Here is a 15,696-nt window from a genome sequence, read left to right on the forward strand (position 1 = left end):
TTTTTCAGGCCCCCAAAATGTTTAGAGTTTGACTTGTTTCTCCAATATTTATTGAAATTGTATATGAATTAGGGCCTCATGGGCCCCCTATACCTCTTGGGCCCCCCTGCAGCCGCAGGGTCTGCTTCCTCTATAGTTACGCCCCTGCAGCTAATGCAAAAACATTTACTGCATTATATGTAAGGTAAAACTACAAAAAATACGCTAAAAAAAGCCAAAAAGCCATATATTTTTGGAAAGTACTCTCATTCCTCCAAATCCAAAATGGGTAACCATGTGTTTCTGCTACAATGTTCCAAACCACAAAGCTTTCCTAAAGTTGGAGCTTTGAAAAAATCACCTAAAAACTTCCACTTTGCAGCATCTTATCACCCACATATCATTAGATACTGAGATAAATCACCCTAAATTTGCAGGTCAGGGGTCCACTGAACAGTTTGATGGCCAATGTGTATAGGTTTGCCTAAGATTGTGAAATGTGCCTTGTGCATACTAATGTGATGGCTTATATCTACACTTAGGGGCAGATTCACTAAGGGTCGAATATCGAGGGTTAATTAACCCTCGATATTCGACTAGGAATTAAAATCCTTCGACTTCGAATATCGAAGTCGAAGGATTTAGCGCAGATAGTTCGGTCGAACGATCGAAGGATAATCGAAGGATAATTCCTTCGATCGAACGGTAAAATCCTTCCCCATAGGCTAACATTGACTTCGGTAGCTTATGATTCGAAGTCGTAGTCGAAGGTCAAAGTAGCCCATTCTATGGTCGAAGTAGCCCAAAAAAAACATCGAAATTCGAAGTTTTTTACCTTCGAATACTTCACTCGAAGTTAGTAAATCGGCCCCTAAGTCATATACACACCACTAGATGTGTTAAAAGCTCCAAAAATGTACAGAGACCCTGAAAACCATATATTTTTGGAAAGTACACATTTCTAAATCTCGCCTAAAAATGTTGCAATTTGCCATATTTATCTCAAACTATTTTTACTATACAAAGGCAAATCACCCTAAATATGAACAACAGAGGTCTCCTGAACATGTTGATGCCCAATATGTGTAGATTTACCCAGGGTCGGACTGGGGGGGGTCAGAGTCCTACAGTGGGTCGGATACCCGTGGGTTACCTGGAAAAAAAAAGCAGGCACCCTGCGGAATGAGGGGAGGATTTTCAGGTTACGGGTATAGCGCTGGTCGGGTTGCGGGTCTCATCTAAAATTCTTATCTTATGAAATATTGTCTATATTTTATTCCTTTTAAAGTTTTACAAAACTTGTTTCTGTCCCGCCTACTTTTGATGATGTCACTTCCGGTTTGCAGCACCATCACTTCCTGTTTGATGGTGGTCAGCGGGTGGATAAGGCAGTTGCGGGTCCCGGTCCGGTAGCGGATCAAAGTGGGAAACTATGCGGGTTGCGGTTCGGGTCATGGGCTGCGGGTTTGGTTTGGGTCCGGGTCTTAGAAATTGGTTCCACGCAGGACTCTACATCAGGGCCCCCGCACTCCCCCTCCCCAGTTGCAAACCACCCCTCTGTCCCCCTCCTGCCCAGTACCTTCTCATCTTGATGTGATCAGGCGGAGGAGGTCAGACTCTGGAGAGGAGGTCAGGCAGACAAGCACTGTGGTGCGGGTCTTGGCCGGCGGGGCCCACAAGGGCTGGGGCCCACCGGATTTTTTCCCTGCGTCTCGCTGGCCCGGTCCGACGCTGGATTTACCAAAGTTATGGGATATGTACAGACCCCAAATGAAAAAGGTGCCAACTCAGCTTTTGCAAACAGAGCCCCCTAACTGTGTGTTATGTCTCCCAAGACTGCACAAAGACCCCCAGAAAACCATAATAATGCATATATACGTCTTTCTACCCCAACTTTTGGGACACAATGTTTTACATACAAAGGAAAATCACCCTAAATATGAACGCCAGAGTTCTACTGAATAGTTTGATGCCTAATATGCATAGATTTAGCAAAGGATGTGGTATGTACAGATCAGTGGGGTAATTAAATATTACTGGGCCCCACAGCAAACTATTTTTCAGGACCCCAAAATGTTTAGAGGCAGTGTCGGACTGGGGGGCCAGGGGCCCACTGGAAATGCTGTCCAGGGGCCCCATCCCCCTACTGTGATGAGCCACTCGGCACACATGCACGAACTGTGCCACTCGGTGCGCTGCTCCACAATTATTATTATTATTTTTTTAACAATCTGAATATCGAGAGAGGGGGTCCATGAGGGTCGGAGTCCACTGGGTTTTTTCCCGGTGTCCGACCCTTTTTAGAGGTTGACCTGTTTTACCAATATTTATTGAAATTGTATATGAATTAGGACCTCATGGGGCCCCTATACCTCCTGGGCCCCCCTGCAGCCGCAGGGTCTGCTTCCTCTATAGTTACGCTCCTGATACGGACCCCAAATGAAAAACGTGCATATGAATTTTCACGCCTGCCAACTCTAGGCCCCTAGGACCCCAGCCAAGAGTCATTCTCATCAGACCTTCCATAGGCCCCTATAGCCAGTGACATTACCATAAAGCAATTTGGGCAGTCTATGAGGGCCCCTAGTTTGGAGCAGAACTTGGGCAGGACCGTAACCTGTGCCGATACACATCCCCCTTCAACTACAGGCCGACATCTGATGGGAATCACCATTGGCTGACCCCCGCCCCACCAAAACCTCTAGTATAATTACTCCAACCCTGCAAATAACATCTTTTAAAAGGGTGGTTCAGCTTTCAGTTAGATTTTAGTATGTTATCAAATGGCCAGTTCTGAGAAACTTTTCTTCATTACTGTCTTTTTTTTATATATATAGTTTGAATTATTTGCCTTCTTCTTCTGATTCTTTCCAGCTTTCAAACGGGGGTCACTGACCCCATCTAAAAAACAAATGCTCTGTAAGGCTACACATGTATTGTTATTTCTACTTTTTATTACTTAGACCCTCTCCTATTCATATGACAGTTGCTTATTCAAATGAATGCATGGTTGGGTTGCTAGGGTAATTTGGACCCTAGCAACCAGATGGCTGAAATTGCAAACTGAAAAGCTGCTGAATAAAAAGCAAAATAACTCAAAAACCACAAATAATAAAAAATGAAAACCAATTGCAAATTGTCCCAGAGTATCACTCTCTGTCTACATCATACTAACAGTTAACTCAGTGGCGGAACTACCGGTGGAGCAGGGGGTGCGAGCGGGCCAGGGCCCGCACCCCCTCAGCGCCGCACGCCACTCAAATCAACCCGGCAGCGCGCTGTACGGAGGGGGCGGGGCCCGGCTGCGCATCACGCACCAGGGCCCGCCCCCCTCTAGGAACGCTGCTGAGTTAACTCAAAGGTGAACAATCCCTTTAACATCTACTAAGTGGGCCCTGGATTTTAGGTTCTCTAGTGAAGCCCTGTCTGACATTAGTTGTTGTGCCCAGCCACACCTACTAATTGAATAAATCCCACCCCTTTTCTCTATGCCCCACCCCTTCTCAAGTCCACAATGAAAGTGTGTTTGTGGATGTAATAACGACTACAGGCTTGTGATTGGTTAAACCTGTTTGCTTAATAGGAACAGCTACTGGGTAGAGAAAGTAGCTGGGCTGTGGGAGCAAAAACAAAATGCTGATTTCTACAAACGGTGTAGAATCTTTAAAGAGATTGTGCACCTTTGCGTTAATGTTGAACATGATGTAGAGACTGATAATCTGACACAATCTGTAATTGGTTTTCATTTTTTTTTATTTGTGGTTTTTGAGTTATTTAGCTTTTTATTCAGTGGCTCTCTGGTTTACAATTTCAGCAGTCTGGTTGCTAAGGTCCCAATTCCCCTAGTAACCATGCATTGATTGAATAAGAGACTGGAATATGAATAGGAGAGGCCTAAATAGAAAGAGGAATAATAAAAAGTAGCAATAACAATACATTTGTAGCCTCACAGATCATTTGTTTTTAGATGGGGTCAGTGACCCCCATTCAGGGCCGTCATCAGGGGGGGACAGGGGGGACAAGTGTCCCGGGCCTGAAGGGGGGCCCGGCAGTGCTGCATTTTTGAAAGAGGTGGACCCCCCTTACGAGCGCCTGAGCCGTGCAGCCATTTCGCAGGTTGCCGAATGCGGAAGTGCCGAGGCCCCAAAGCGGCGAAAAGACCCGGTCTAGAAAACAGCCGAAATTAAAGTACTGAAGCGGCGAAAAGACCTGAAGTCTTTTGGGGCCCCAATTTTTTTTGTAACTTGTAAGGGGGGCCCTGCCACCAATTTATTTATTTTTTAAAATTTTTGGGGCACCAATGTTTTTAAAAAAAATGATTTGGAAAAAAAATTTTGGGGCCCCAATTTTTTTTAACTTGTAAGGGGCCCTTGCCACCAATGTTTAAAAAAAAAGAATTAAAAAAATTTGGAAAGCTGGAAAGACGCAGAAAAACTAAAAGGCAAATAATCACAAAACTATAAATATATATATAAAAAAAAAAAATGTAGACCAGTTGAAAAGTTGCCTTTCTATAACAAACTAAAAGCTTATTTAATGTAAAATAAAAAAACTCACACAGCTAAATATAATCTAGAATAGCATAGGCCCATAAGCTTTACATACCTCCTAACATTTTGGAAGTAAAAAGAGGGACAAAAATTTTTTTTCCCGCACGTAGCACAGCAAATTTTTTGACCACACCCCTTTCTGTGACCACACCCCCTAATTACCATGTTTCAGGTTATGAAAGTTTGAAATTATTTCTCCTTATCTAAACTGTGTTTTTGTGTCTCAAAATTGTTACAAAGTATCTTATTTGCACCTTTTAGCTGTTCTGGGCTCTCTGCTAAAAGCCAATTAAGTGAGAAACTTTGTTTCTTTTTCTGGCTGTTCAGTGCAGAGAAAAGAGGGACTTTCCAGTACAAATGAGGGACTGTGGGTTGAGCTGTCAAAAGAGGGACTGTCCCTCCGAAAAAGGGACAGTTGGGAGGTATGGCTTTATAAATATTAAGGAAAAGCTGGTGCAATGCTGTACAAACAAGCCTGTGTTCACTAATAGATCCTTCTACTAAAATCGGTGCTTTCTGGGATATGTAGTCTCTTCTACCCGGAAGCCTAAGTACGTCTAAACATTCCGAAACTACGTTATCCGTCAGACCAAGCGGCGGTGTTGTTGTAACCACACGCTTCTGGCCGCGCTGGAGGACGGGAAGTGGAGTTTGTAGCTCACCTTTCTGATTCGTTTACGGCTAGGGGGCGTGGGCGCAAGAACTACAATTCCCATAACCCAGTTCGGCTTCCTGACAGCTTTAACAAGCCGAGCTATTGTAAACAAATATGGGGTTCTCTTAGCAGGCCTGGCTGGAACTGGTTACCAAGCAGCGTCAGCGAGTTCGGGCACAGAGAGGATCGTGAGTCTGGTCGGGTGGGGTGTCTATTCCAATAGCCTCCAGCCTGTTTGTAGCTGCAACTAGTGAACAACTCAGCCCACTGGAGATCACCCACTTCTTCCTCTCCAGATGGATAACAACAAGGTAAGGCATTCCCTGTGTCTCTATGGCTGGAGTGGTAACCAATAGCAACCAGAAAGCTGTTTAAAGGGGATGCAAACACTTTTGGGGAGGGGTGTATAGATCATTCTCCTCCTAGCATGGATTATATGTAAGAGCATAACTTCTTAAAAGGAGAACCAATGCCTCAAAATACAAATGGCTGGGAATGCTGTGTTTTATATACTGTACCAGCCCTGTAACAGTAATGAGCCAGTTCTCTTCCACCTTGGATCTTGTTTTGTGAGTCAGGGGCACTGCACATGCTCAGTGGGCTCTGGGCTGCTGCTGAGAAGCTAATGCTACAGGGCTGATTATTAATCAATTCTGCTGCAGACTGTACTCTGTAAATTAATTCCCAGTAGCCTTGTATTGTGGCTTTTATACTTTTCGGGATGCACCAACACCCCCCCCCCAAATCCTTCGCAAATGATTCGGCCGAATACCGAACTCGAATCCTGGGAAGGGGAAAACATTTTTTATTTCCTTGTTTTGTGACAAAAAGCCCCGCGATTTTCTTCCCTGCCCCTAATGTCCGAATTGGAGTTGCCATCTGTTCGGTTTTGACCTGAACAGTTCGGTTTTTGGAAGGCCTGTTCGGGTGTCAACTTTGTGTTCGGTTTTCAGCCCCAACAATCATCTGGCCAATAGACGAAAAACATTTAAATACTAAGCTACCCGCCCCGACTTGGCTTCGTTACTATCGATTGCAGTTCATTTCTTATCATCACAGAAAAAGCAAATATATGATTTTATTTCTGAAATTAGCATTGCTGCATTTCAGATGGATAATTGATTTCTGTATAATAGATCTCATCCCTGTAATTAAAGGATTGGGCTTACTCATCAAGCAGAATAGCGATAGGGTTGCCTCCTGTGTGGTTTCGACCTGGGCATCAACACTTTAAAACATTGACAGTGATGCAATAGCCTCACCCTGGTGTCATAACTTCATCTCTGATGTCATCATGCCTGTTCCTACATCACTGCCCCACCCCCAATGCTATCTGCCCTGTCCCCCATCAGCAGAGGTTGCAACCCTAGTCCGAATCCTGGATTTGGTGCATTCCTAGTGTATATACTGTATACAGTGAGTTGGGTTAGTAGTGACAACAGCACAGAGCATGTGCAGCGAATCAGCAGAAAAGAAGATGGGGAGCTACTGGGGCATCTTGGGAGACAGATCTTTACTGCTAAAGGGCTGGTACCGAACCCCAAAACATATGATGTAATTAATTCTTATCTAGCTTTAGTTTAACTGCAGCATGCTCTCTGATAATCACTTACTGGTTATAATACCCAGTCGCTCGTCCTTCTGTTTAACCCAAGACATTTGCTCGTGCCGTGATCAGACTCCATCTGGACCCACAGTCAGGGCTCAGCCGCTTCAGTGATGCACTGCGTGTGGTTATATCCCCTTCTCTGGTGAGTTGCCGAGCCACATTCAGTAGCTGTAACTGCTGACATCTGGGTGGTCTCCGGAAGAGCCGAATGATGCCGTCTGTGCTCCAAGGCAATTCCAAAATCATGTGCCGGTCACATGCCTGTAACTCTGCCCTCCCCACAGTCTTCATGAATGGTTGGACCCAAAAGCACTGAGTTTGATAAAACTTCTGTTCATTTCCCACCCAACATTAGAGGCCTGAGACATGTCTCATTTTATTTTGGTTCATAGGTGTCCTGCGGGAAGGTGAAGAAGCCCGGCAAGAGAGGGAGAAAACCCGCCAAGATAGATCTGAAGGCCAAACTGGAGCGCAGCAGGCAGAGCGCCCGCGAGTGCAGAGCCCGGAAGAAGCTCCGTTACCAGTACCTAGAGGAGCTGGTGTCCAGCCGCGAGCGAGCTATCTGCGCCCTGAAGGAGGAGCTGGAAATGGTAACGTATGGGTTAAAAGTCTTAAGCCAATGGGGAATTTGGGGTGAAAAAGTGATACTTTTATGGGAAAAATGTTTTTTTCAAAACGCCTCAGTTAATAGTGCTGCTCCAGCAGAATTCTGCACTGAAATCCGTTTCTCAAAAGAGCAAACAGATTTTTTTGTATTCCATTTTGAAATCTGACACGGGGCTAGACATATTGTCAGTTTCCCAGCTGCCCCCAGTTATGTGACTTGTGCTCTGATAAACTTTAGTCACTCTTTACTGCTGTACTGTAAGTTGGAGTGATATCACCCCCTCCCTTCCCCTCCCCCCAGCAGCCTAACAACAGAACAATGGGAAGGTAACCAGATAGCAGCTCCCTAACATAGGATAATAGCTGCCTGGTAGCACTCAATAGTAAAATGCAGGTCCCACTGAGACACATTCAGTTACATTGAGGAGGAGAAACAACAGCCTGCCAGAAAGCAGTTCCATCCTACAGTGCTGGCTCTTTCTGAAAGCACATGACCAGACAAAATGACCCGAGATGCACCTACACACCAATATTACAACTAAATACACTTGCTGGTTCAGGAATGACATTTTATATTGTAGAGTGAATTATCTGCAGTGTAAACTGTGTCATTTAGAAATAAAAAAAAATACATCATAAAAATCATGGCAGAATCCCTTTAAGGGGTGACTTTGCTGACAAATAAAGTATTTATTGCCCCTGGAGACTCATTTATAAACACTGGGCAAATTTGCACCTGGGAAGTTACCTGTAGCAACCAATCAGTAATTAGCTTTTTTTTTTAAACCAGCTGCAGGTTGAACAATAAATGGAAACATTTGATTGGTTGCCATGGATTATTGCTCAGGTGCAAAGTTGCCCAGTGTTTATAAATGAGCCCCAGAGTGTATAAAGCATCTCTGCATTTGGATGGTGTTGCCCAGAAGTCCCGTGCAGAGCGCAGAGTAGTTGCCCCTGCTTGGCCCAACATAACAAGAGCTGTTCTGGCACCGGCTCCAGACCTGTGTAAATCCCTGGATTTGGAAACTGACAGTTTGTAATAAACAGAACAGAGAGAGGGGAAATTACATTTCTTCCATCACTCCATTGCACTTGTGTTATTATGTCATACGCTGATGTCATTTTTGGCACAGAGGTGTTTTGAGACCTCACACTTTTCCATGGTAATTAGTGTTTGGGAAGGAGAATCTGGCGCCCAGATTTACTTGGCTTCATTAAAGCTGATCTGGCTGTGTAACGAGACTATTCCAACGAGTTCTAATTGTTGTTTTGTTTTTTTATACTGAAAAGTTCAGTTGACCACCCAAGGCTGTATATTTGTATTTATACATATGGGAGGAGGTGCCATATTGATTCCCTTAGACAGTACAGTATGAGGGTATAGCTTATTGTGTGCCCAGAACATTCCTTCTCTGTATATTTGTATTTATACATATGGGAGGAGGTGCCATATTGATTCCCTTAGACAGTACAGTATGAGGGTATAGCTTATTGTGTGCCCAGAACATTCCTTCTTTGTATATTTGTATTTATACATATGGGCGGAGGGGCCATATTGATTCCCTTAGACAGTACAGTATGAGGGTATAGCTTATTGTGTGCCCAGAACATTCCTTCTCTGTATATTTGTATTTATACATATGGGAGGAGGGAGGTGCCATATTAATTCCCTTAAACAGTACAGTATGAGGGTATAGCTTATTGTGTGCCCAGAACATTCCTTCTCTGTATATTTGTATTTATACATATGGGAGGAGGTGCCATATTGATTCCCTTAGACAGTACAGTATGAGGGTATAGCTTATTGTGTGCCCAGAACATTCCTTCTCTGTATATTTGTATTTATACATATGGAGGAGGAGGTGCCATATTGATTCCCTTAGACAGTACAGTATGAGGGTATAGCTTATTGTGTGCCCAGAACATTCCTTCTCTGTATATTTGTATTTATACATATGGGAGGAGGGAGGTGCCATGTTGATTGAAGAAGAGTAATGAAAGTGCTGTGCATACAATAAGCTTTAGCCTAAAAACCAATATCTTTTTATTATATATATAATTTAAGTTTGTGGTTCTTGGTGTTGTATTTACGCTGCTCTCCTGCATTTCCAGTACAAACAGTGGTGCGCAGCAATGGACCAAGGGAAAATTCCATCTGAGATCAAAGCGCTGCTCAGTGGGGAAGATATGAAGGCTGGCTCGAACCAAGTGAAGCAGCACAGGGGAGTTAAAGCAGATCCGAGTGGGAAGTGTCCGTGTGAGTATGAGTGCTGGCTGGTGTATAATGAAAGCACCAAACTTATAGACACGAGGCATCACATCTGGACATCCCTTGTTTTCTCTCTTTCAGGAAAATCTCTTTCCTGGACCTGTTCACCTACTGATCGCCCCTGTCTCTCGGAGAGAAGGACGACCTCTGACTACCAGGTCTCTGCACTTCTGCTACCTCTGCCTGTTACCGATTGTAAGGGTGACACCTGGTGGTGAAGGAGTGGAATCCAACTTTTTATTTTTTCCAACAAAATCCTGCTGATAAAGAGCAATGCGTAGTTCTTCTTCAATCCAAAAAGAATAAGGGGGGGGGTCTGGTCTCACTGTGAGAACTAGACGCCCAGGATTGATGAAATTCCGAAACATCGGGGGTGTAGAGCATTCTCTATAACTGATCCAGAATGGTGTCAGCGTTAGAATTCCGCTCCAGTTTTGGAATCTGGTGATGGTTTGGATCCAAATTGCCGTCCTCCCTTTTTTTTTTTGTGGCCCTTAATCCTGAGCACCCTGAGGACATCAGACTTCTATCAACCAGGGGATGTCCCACCTGTCTTCCACTTGTTAAAGGGAAAGTTAACCACCGCTGTTTGGTTCGGTGACACTCACAACTGTTTCGTTTAAATACAGAGCTGGAATTGCAATAGACCAATTGCATCTTGTCTTGAGCTGCCCATAGACGTGCAGATTTACCTTCATGTTCGGTGCCATCTCCCGACCTGCCACTAACCAATCAGATCAAATAAAGTAGTAAAAGAACAGATCAGACGATGTTCCGCCCCTGACAGCAACCGTCCGACAGTTTCTCCCACTGATATCGGAAATACACGCTGAGATATTATCAGTAGCCGATAATTATCTAACCTGTCTGAATGACCGATCGCCATGGCATGAAAAATGTCTCGAGGCTCGAAAATCGTCAAATCTTTGCGTCTATGGCCAGCTTTAAGCTTCCGCAATCATACTAACATTCCCTTTGCAGGGCACAAGTACATTATGTTGTCTTTCCTTTACAACACTCATTTTTTTGGTGTTACTGTCCCTTTAATCCTCGCTCATTTACTGATTATTTTTTGTTTTTTCTTTAATTGCGATAATAACATGTTCCTCTAACTGCCTAGTGATGGGGTTAAGGATTGGTGCACGCCTTCAATTAACTATGTGAATTAACTACACTAGAGATGGTGTTAAATAGTCTTGATCACAAACGGTTTTAATATGCTTGACAAAGGGGATCACCCCGAAACGTTGCATCACGCAAATAAAATACAGCAAGGGTTGTCCCTGCTTGCAACTAAAGACCTGTGTGCCGGTGGAACTACTTACTCTGTATTAGTTCAGCCCACATCACTACATTGAGTTCAGCGTAGCTTTGTGTCGTGTATAAGGACACAGACACCTCTGCTGGGAAGTCGTTCCATGCATCCACTCCTGCTGGAAACAGTAGACCTGTGTGAAACCCACTTGCTTCCTTATTCGTACATAGTTCTGTTGTAACCATTATCGTTGTCTATGAATATCATGGAGCCTCCTGTTCTGATCCGCTTTGCAAACATATACTGAAATAATTTGGGGTAATTGCAGGGAAGCCGCTGTACTCCATGTTGTATTATTCTTACACGCCACTATAAATCGATACCTCCCGTCATTTCTGATTTGAAGAAGCATTTTTGTTCAAGCTCCTCCCACAACCCCACCCCTTTCTGCATCCACGAATCAGCGCTGCCCTGCTTACTGCAAACCTCCCAACTGTCCCTTTTTCGGAGGGACAGTCCCTCTTTTGACAGCTCAACCCGCAGTCCCTCATTTGTACTGGAAAGTCCCTCTTTTCTCTGCACTGAACAGCCAGAAAAAGAAACAAAGTTTCTCACTTAATTGGCTTTTAGCAGAGAGGCCAGAACAGCTAACAGGTGCAAATAAGATACTTTGTAACAATTTTAAGACACAAAAACACAGTTTAGATAAGGAGAAATATTTTCAAACTTTCATAGCCTGCCAAATTTTGTAAAACAAACATGGTAATTTGGGGGTGTGGCCACAGAAAGGGGTGTGGTCAAAAAATTGCTGCGCTACGTGCGGAAATTTTTTTTTTATCCCTCTTTTCACTTCCAAAATGTTGGGAGGTATGTACTGTAGTTTTGCATAATAGGTATAAATCATAGGGATTTTTGCTCGTTTTCTCTATTCGGTGCAATTTGTCTTGTGCTAACCAAGCTCTCCTGTCGTATTTGCACTATTTCTCTCTCTGGGAAAGTGTTGGGGGGCTGACATAACAGGGGCAGGTGTGTTTTGTTCTTTTTTTTACCCCAGTCTGACTCCCAATTGTTTTGTTTGTTACTACGGTGGGGCACAAGCCCCTCTTTAGCTTGCGCCCAGTGTCTCCGCACAGATCCGGAATAAAACACTAAAGCTGAAGTTTTTTTGGAGCCATTCACTTGAAGCTGCTGGAGTTAATAAGGTCAAATTCAGAATAGCGCAGTTAAACCGGTGAAACTTTAATTGTGATTATTTATAGGACCAAGGACGTCACCAAAGGGGGCAGGGCAGGCAAGCGTATATAACTGGTTCTGTATTTGCCATTCCAGCATAAATTACGATTTTACACCTATTTAAAGAGCTTATAGTTTTTTATTTGTTTGCCTTTTTCTTCTAACATAGTAAGTTAGGTTGAAAAAAGACACACATCCATCAAGTTCAACCTGTTAAAAAAAAAAACCCATCTGAAGCCTCTCCAATTTGCCTCAGAGGGGGAAAAATCCTTCCTGACTCCAAAATGACAATGGGACCAGTCCCTGGATGAACTTGTACTATGAGCTATCTCCCATAACCCTGTATTCCCTCACTTGCTAAACACTATCCAACCCCTTCTTATACCTATCTAATGTATCAGCCTGTACCACTGATTCACTTCCCAGCTCTCCCTGTAACACCCCTTTCCCTCCTCTAATCTCATTGGCTCCCTCCTGTCTGCTGGGAGGAGCTATTGGTGAATAAAGCATCCGACCCTTCCTTATACCTATCTAATGTATCAGCCTGTACCACTGATTCAGGGAGACAATTCCACATCTTCACAGCTCTCACTGTAACAAACCCCTTCCCAATATTTAGGCGGAACCTCTTTTCTTCTAATCGGAATGGGTGACCTCGTGTCAGCTGGAAAGACCCAGGGCCGGCCTTAGGCCAATTGGACCAATTGGGCCCCGCACCTCTGGGGGGCCCCGCACCACAGGGCAGCACAGATAATATTTCCCTCAGCACATGATGCTGCCTGGCCTGCCCCCAACTTTGAGAGTCCAGCCCATCCCCAAATCCATAGGTCTAGCCTGCCCCCAACTCTCATAGGCCCAGCTTTCCTCCAACCTTGATAGGCCCTGCCTGCCCCCAATCCAACCAAGCCTGCTCCCAAGCTGAATTGGCCAAGCCTGCCCCAAACTAATTGGCCCAGTCCACTCTCCTATTTCCTCCCTCTCTCTCTTACCCTGTGTGCCCCTATTATGTTACCTTGTCTGCCCCTTTCCTTTCTATTTTGTGCCTGTATGCCCTTATTTTCCTAAATACTTGGTGTGGCAGTAGCCAGCAACACTTTGTCTAGGGGCCCCGCCAACATGGTCCTAATTGGGCCCCACATTTGATAGGACCAGCCCTGGAAAGACCTACTGGTAAATAAAGCATTAGAGAGATTATTATATGATCCCCTTATATATTTATACATAATTATCATACCACCCCTTAAGCGCCTCTTCTCCAGCGTGAACATCTCCAATTTGGCCAGTCTTTCCTCATAGCTAAGATTTTCAGTTTACCAGCTTAGTTGCCCTTCTCTGTACCCTCTCTAAGGGCAGAGACACCAGCTAACTGAATTAGGGAAGAGACACACGCGAGGATTTGGGGAGATTTAGTCACCTGGGACAAATCGCCTCTTCTTCGGGCGACTAATCTCCCCGAACTGCCTTCCCGCCGGCTATAATCTAAATTGCTGGTGGGATGGTACTCCGAGCGCTTCGTTTTCTGAAGTCGTCCGAATTTGCCTCACGAATAAACCAGGCGACTTCGGAAAACGAAGTGCTGTGAGTGCCATCCCGCCTCCGATCTAGATTCTAGCCGACGGGAAGGCTTTTCGGGGAGATAAGTCGCCCGAAGAAGTCACCGGGCGACTAAATCTCCCCGAATCCTCGCGTCTCTGCCCTAATTCAGTAATGTCCTGTTTGAGCACTGGAAACCAAAACCACTGTATTCTGAGTCTTTCATGCTTTCAAACAAGGGTCACTGACCCCATCTAAAAAAACATGCTCTGTAAGACTACACCTTTATTGTGATTGCTGCTTTTTTATTACTCATATTTTTATTCAGACCTTCTTATATTCCAGTCTCTTATTCAAATCAATGCATGGTTACTAGGGTTATTTGAACCCTAGCAACTAGACTGCTGAAATTGCCAACTGGAGAGCTGCTGAATAAAAAGCTAAGTAAGTCAGAAACCACAAATAATATGATGTAATACCACTCTCTACATCATACTTAAAGTTAACTTGGATATGAGCATGAAAGCTCGGATTTTAGATTACAAGAATTTCTGTAGGGAAATGAGAGAGCAGACAGTAACCCTTCCAACACTTTCCTCTTGTCTCTATATATTAGGTACCTATCTAGTGTTACCAATCCCTATTTCTGTAGTGAAATGAGAGAGAGCAGACAGTAACCCTTCCAACACTTTCCTCTTGTCTCTATATATTAGGTACCTACAGTATCTAGTGTTACCAATCCCTATTTCTGTAGGGAAATGAGAGAGAGCAGACAGTAACCCTTCCAACACTTTCCTCTTGTCTCTATATATTAGGTACCTATCTAGTGTTACCAATCCCTATTTCTGTAGGGAAATGAGAGAGAGCAGACAGTAACCCTTCCAACACTTTCCTCTTGTCTCTATATATTAGGTACCTATCTAGTGTTACCAATCCCTATTTCTGTAGGGAAATGAGAGAGAGCAGACAGTAACCCTTCCAACACTTTCCTCTTGTCTCTATATATTAGGTACCTATCTAGTGTTACCAATCCCTATTTCTGTAGGGAAATGAGAGAGAGCAGACAGTAACCCTTCCAACACTTTCCTCTGGTCTCTATATATTAGGTACCTATCTAGTGCTACCAATCCCTATTTCTGTAGGGAAATGAGAGAGAGCAGACAGTAACCCTTCCAACACTTTCCTCTTGTCTCTATATATTAGGTACCTATCTAGTGCTACCAATCCCTATTTCTGTAGGGAAATGAGAGAGAGCAGACAGTAACCCTTCCAACACTTTCCTCTTGTCTCTATATATTAGGCGCTTGTATAGTGCTACCAATCTATATCAATATATATAAAATATGTAGTACCATGTAAATAAGTGGCCATTGTACTACGCAGCAGTAGTCACTAGCCCATTTGGCATCGGCTGTAACTGCTAAAGATGCTCGGACACTGGGTCCCAGAGGGAAGTGATGAGGGAGGGAGGCTGCAAGCTCGGTTGCCATGGAGATAATGACGAAGTGTGAGTACCACAGACAGATGCATGGGGGAGCCAGTGATCCTTCCAGTGGGTGCAAGATGGAGACGTTGGTCTCCCCGGGAGAGTCTTGTTATTTTCCTGAATGATGCATTTTGAGCAAATACGTTGCCATTAGGAGGAGCCGGGAAGCAGCAGGGGATTTAGAATGAAGCATCTGCCTGGGGAATTTATCATGACCTTGCCCAGCGGCAGGTAAGTATTCCTGGCCATCATGGCCACCGTATTGTGCTGCTATGGGGAAGGGGGGGGGTAAAAATATATGAGGACGTGGGAAAATGTAGGACAGGGTAATGTTGCTCCAGAGAATGAGCAAATATAGGAAATAAACAGAATGTACAGAGATGGGCCCTAAATGCACAGGCAGAAATCAGCCAATCAGAGCTGGGTGTTTAGTGGGATTCAGACAAGGGTAACGCATATGGATTGTGCAGCCCTGAAGAGCAGTGAGAGCCCGGTGGAAAGTAAAGACCCATCATTGCACC

At 44.3% G+C, this 15,696-nt stretch overlaps 1 protein-coding gene across 1 annotated transcript; it reads left to right on the top strand.

The window, feature by feature from the left end:
• The first annotated feature begins 5,242 nt into the window (after nt 1-5,242).
• crebl2.L (cAMP responsive element binding protein-like 2 L homeolog) lies at nt 5,243-11,315 on the top strand. The gene is made up of 4 exons (XM_018240889.2): nt 5,243-5,495; nt 7,186-7,383; nt 9,512-9,656; nt 9,750-11,315. Coding segments are annotated over exons 1-4 (360 nt in total). The 5' UTR covers nt 5,243-5,480; the 3' UTR covers nt 9,752-11,315.
• The last annotated feature ends 4,381 nt before the right edge of the window (nt 11,316-15,696 follow it).

Source organism: Xenopus laevis, chromosome 3L (assembly GCF_017654675.1).
Source record: "Xenopus laevis strain J_2021 chromosome 3L, Xenopus_laevis_v10.1, whole genome shotgun sequence".
Classification (NCBI taxonomy): Eukaryota; Metazoa; Chordata; class Amphibia; order Anura; family Pipidae; genus Xenopus; species Xenopus laevis.

Bases quoted from the DNA above. Each gene is read 5' to 3' on its own strand.
- crebl2.L (XM_018240889.2), top strand. The intron at 7,384-9,511 runs GTAACGTATGGG...CTGCATTTCCAG, and splicing joins TGAAGGAGGAGCTGGAAATG to TACAAACAGTGGTGCGCAGC.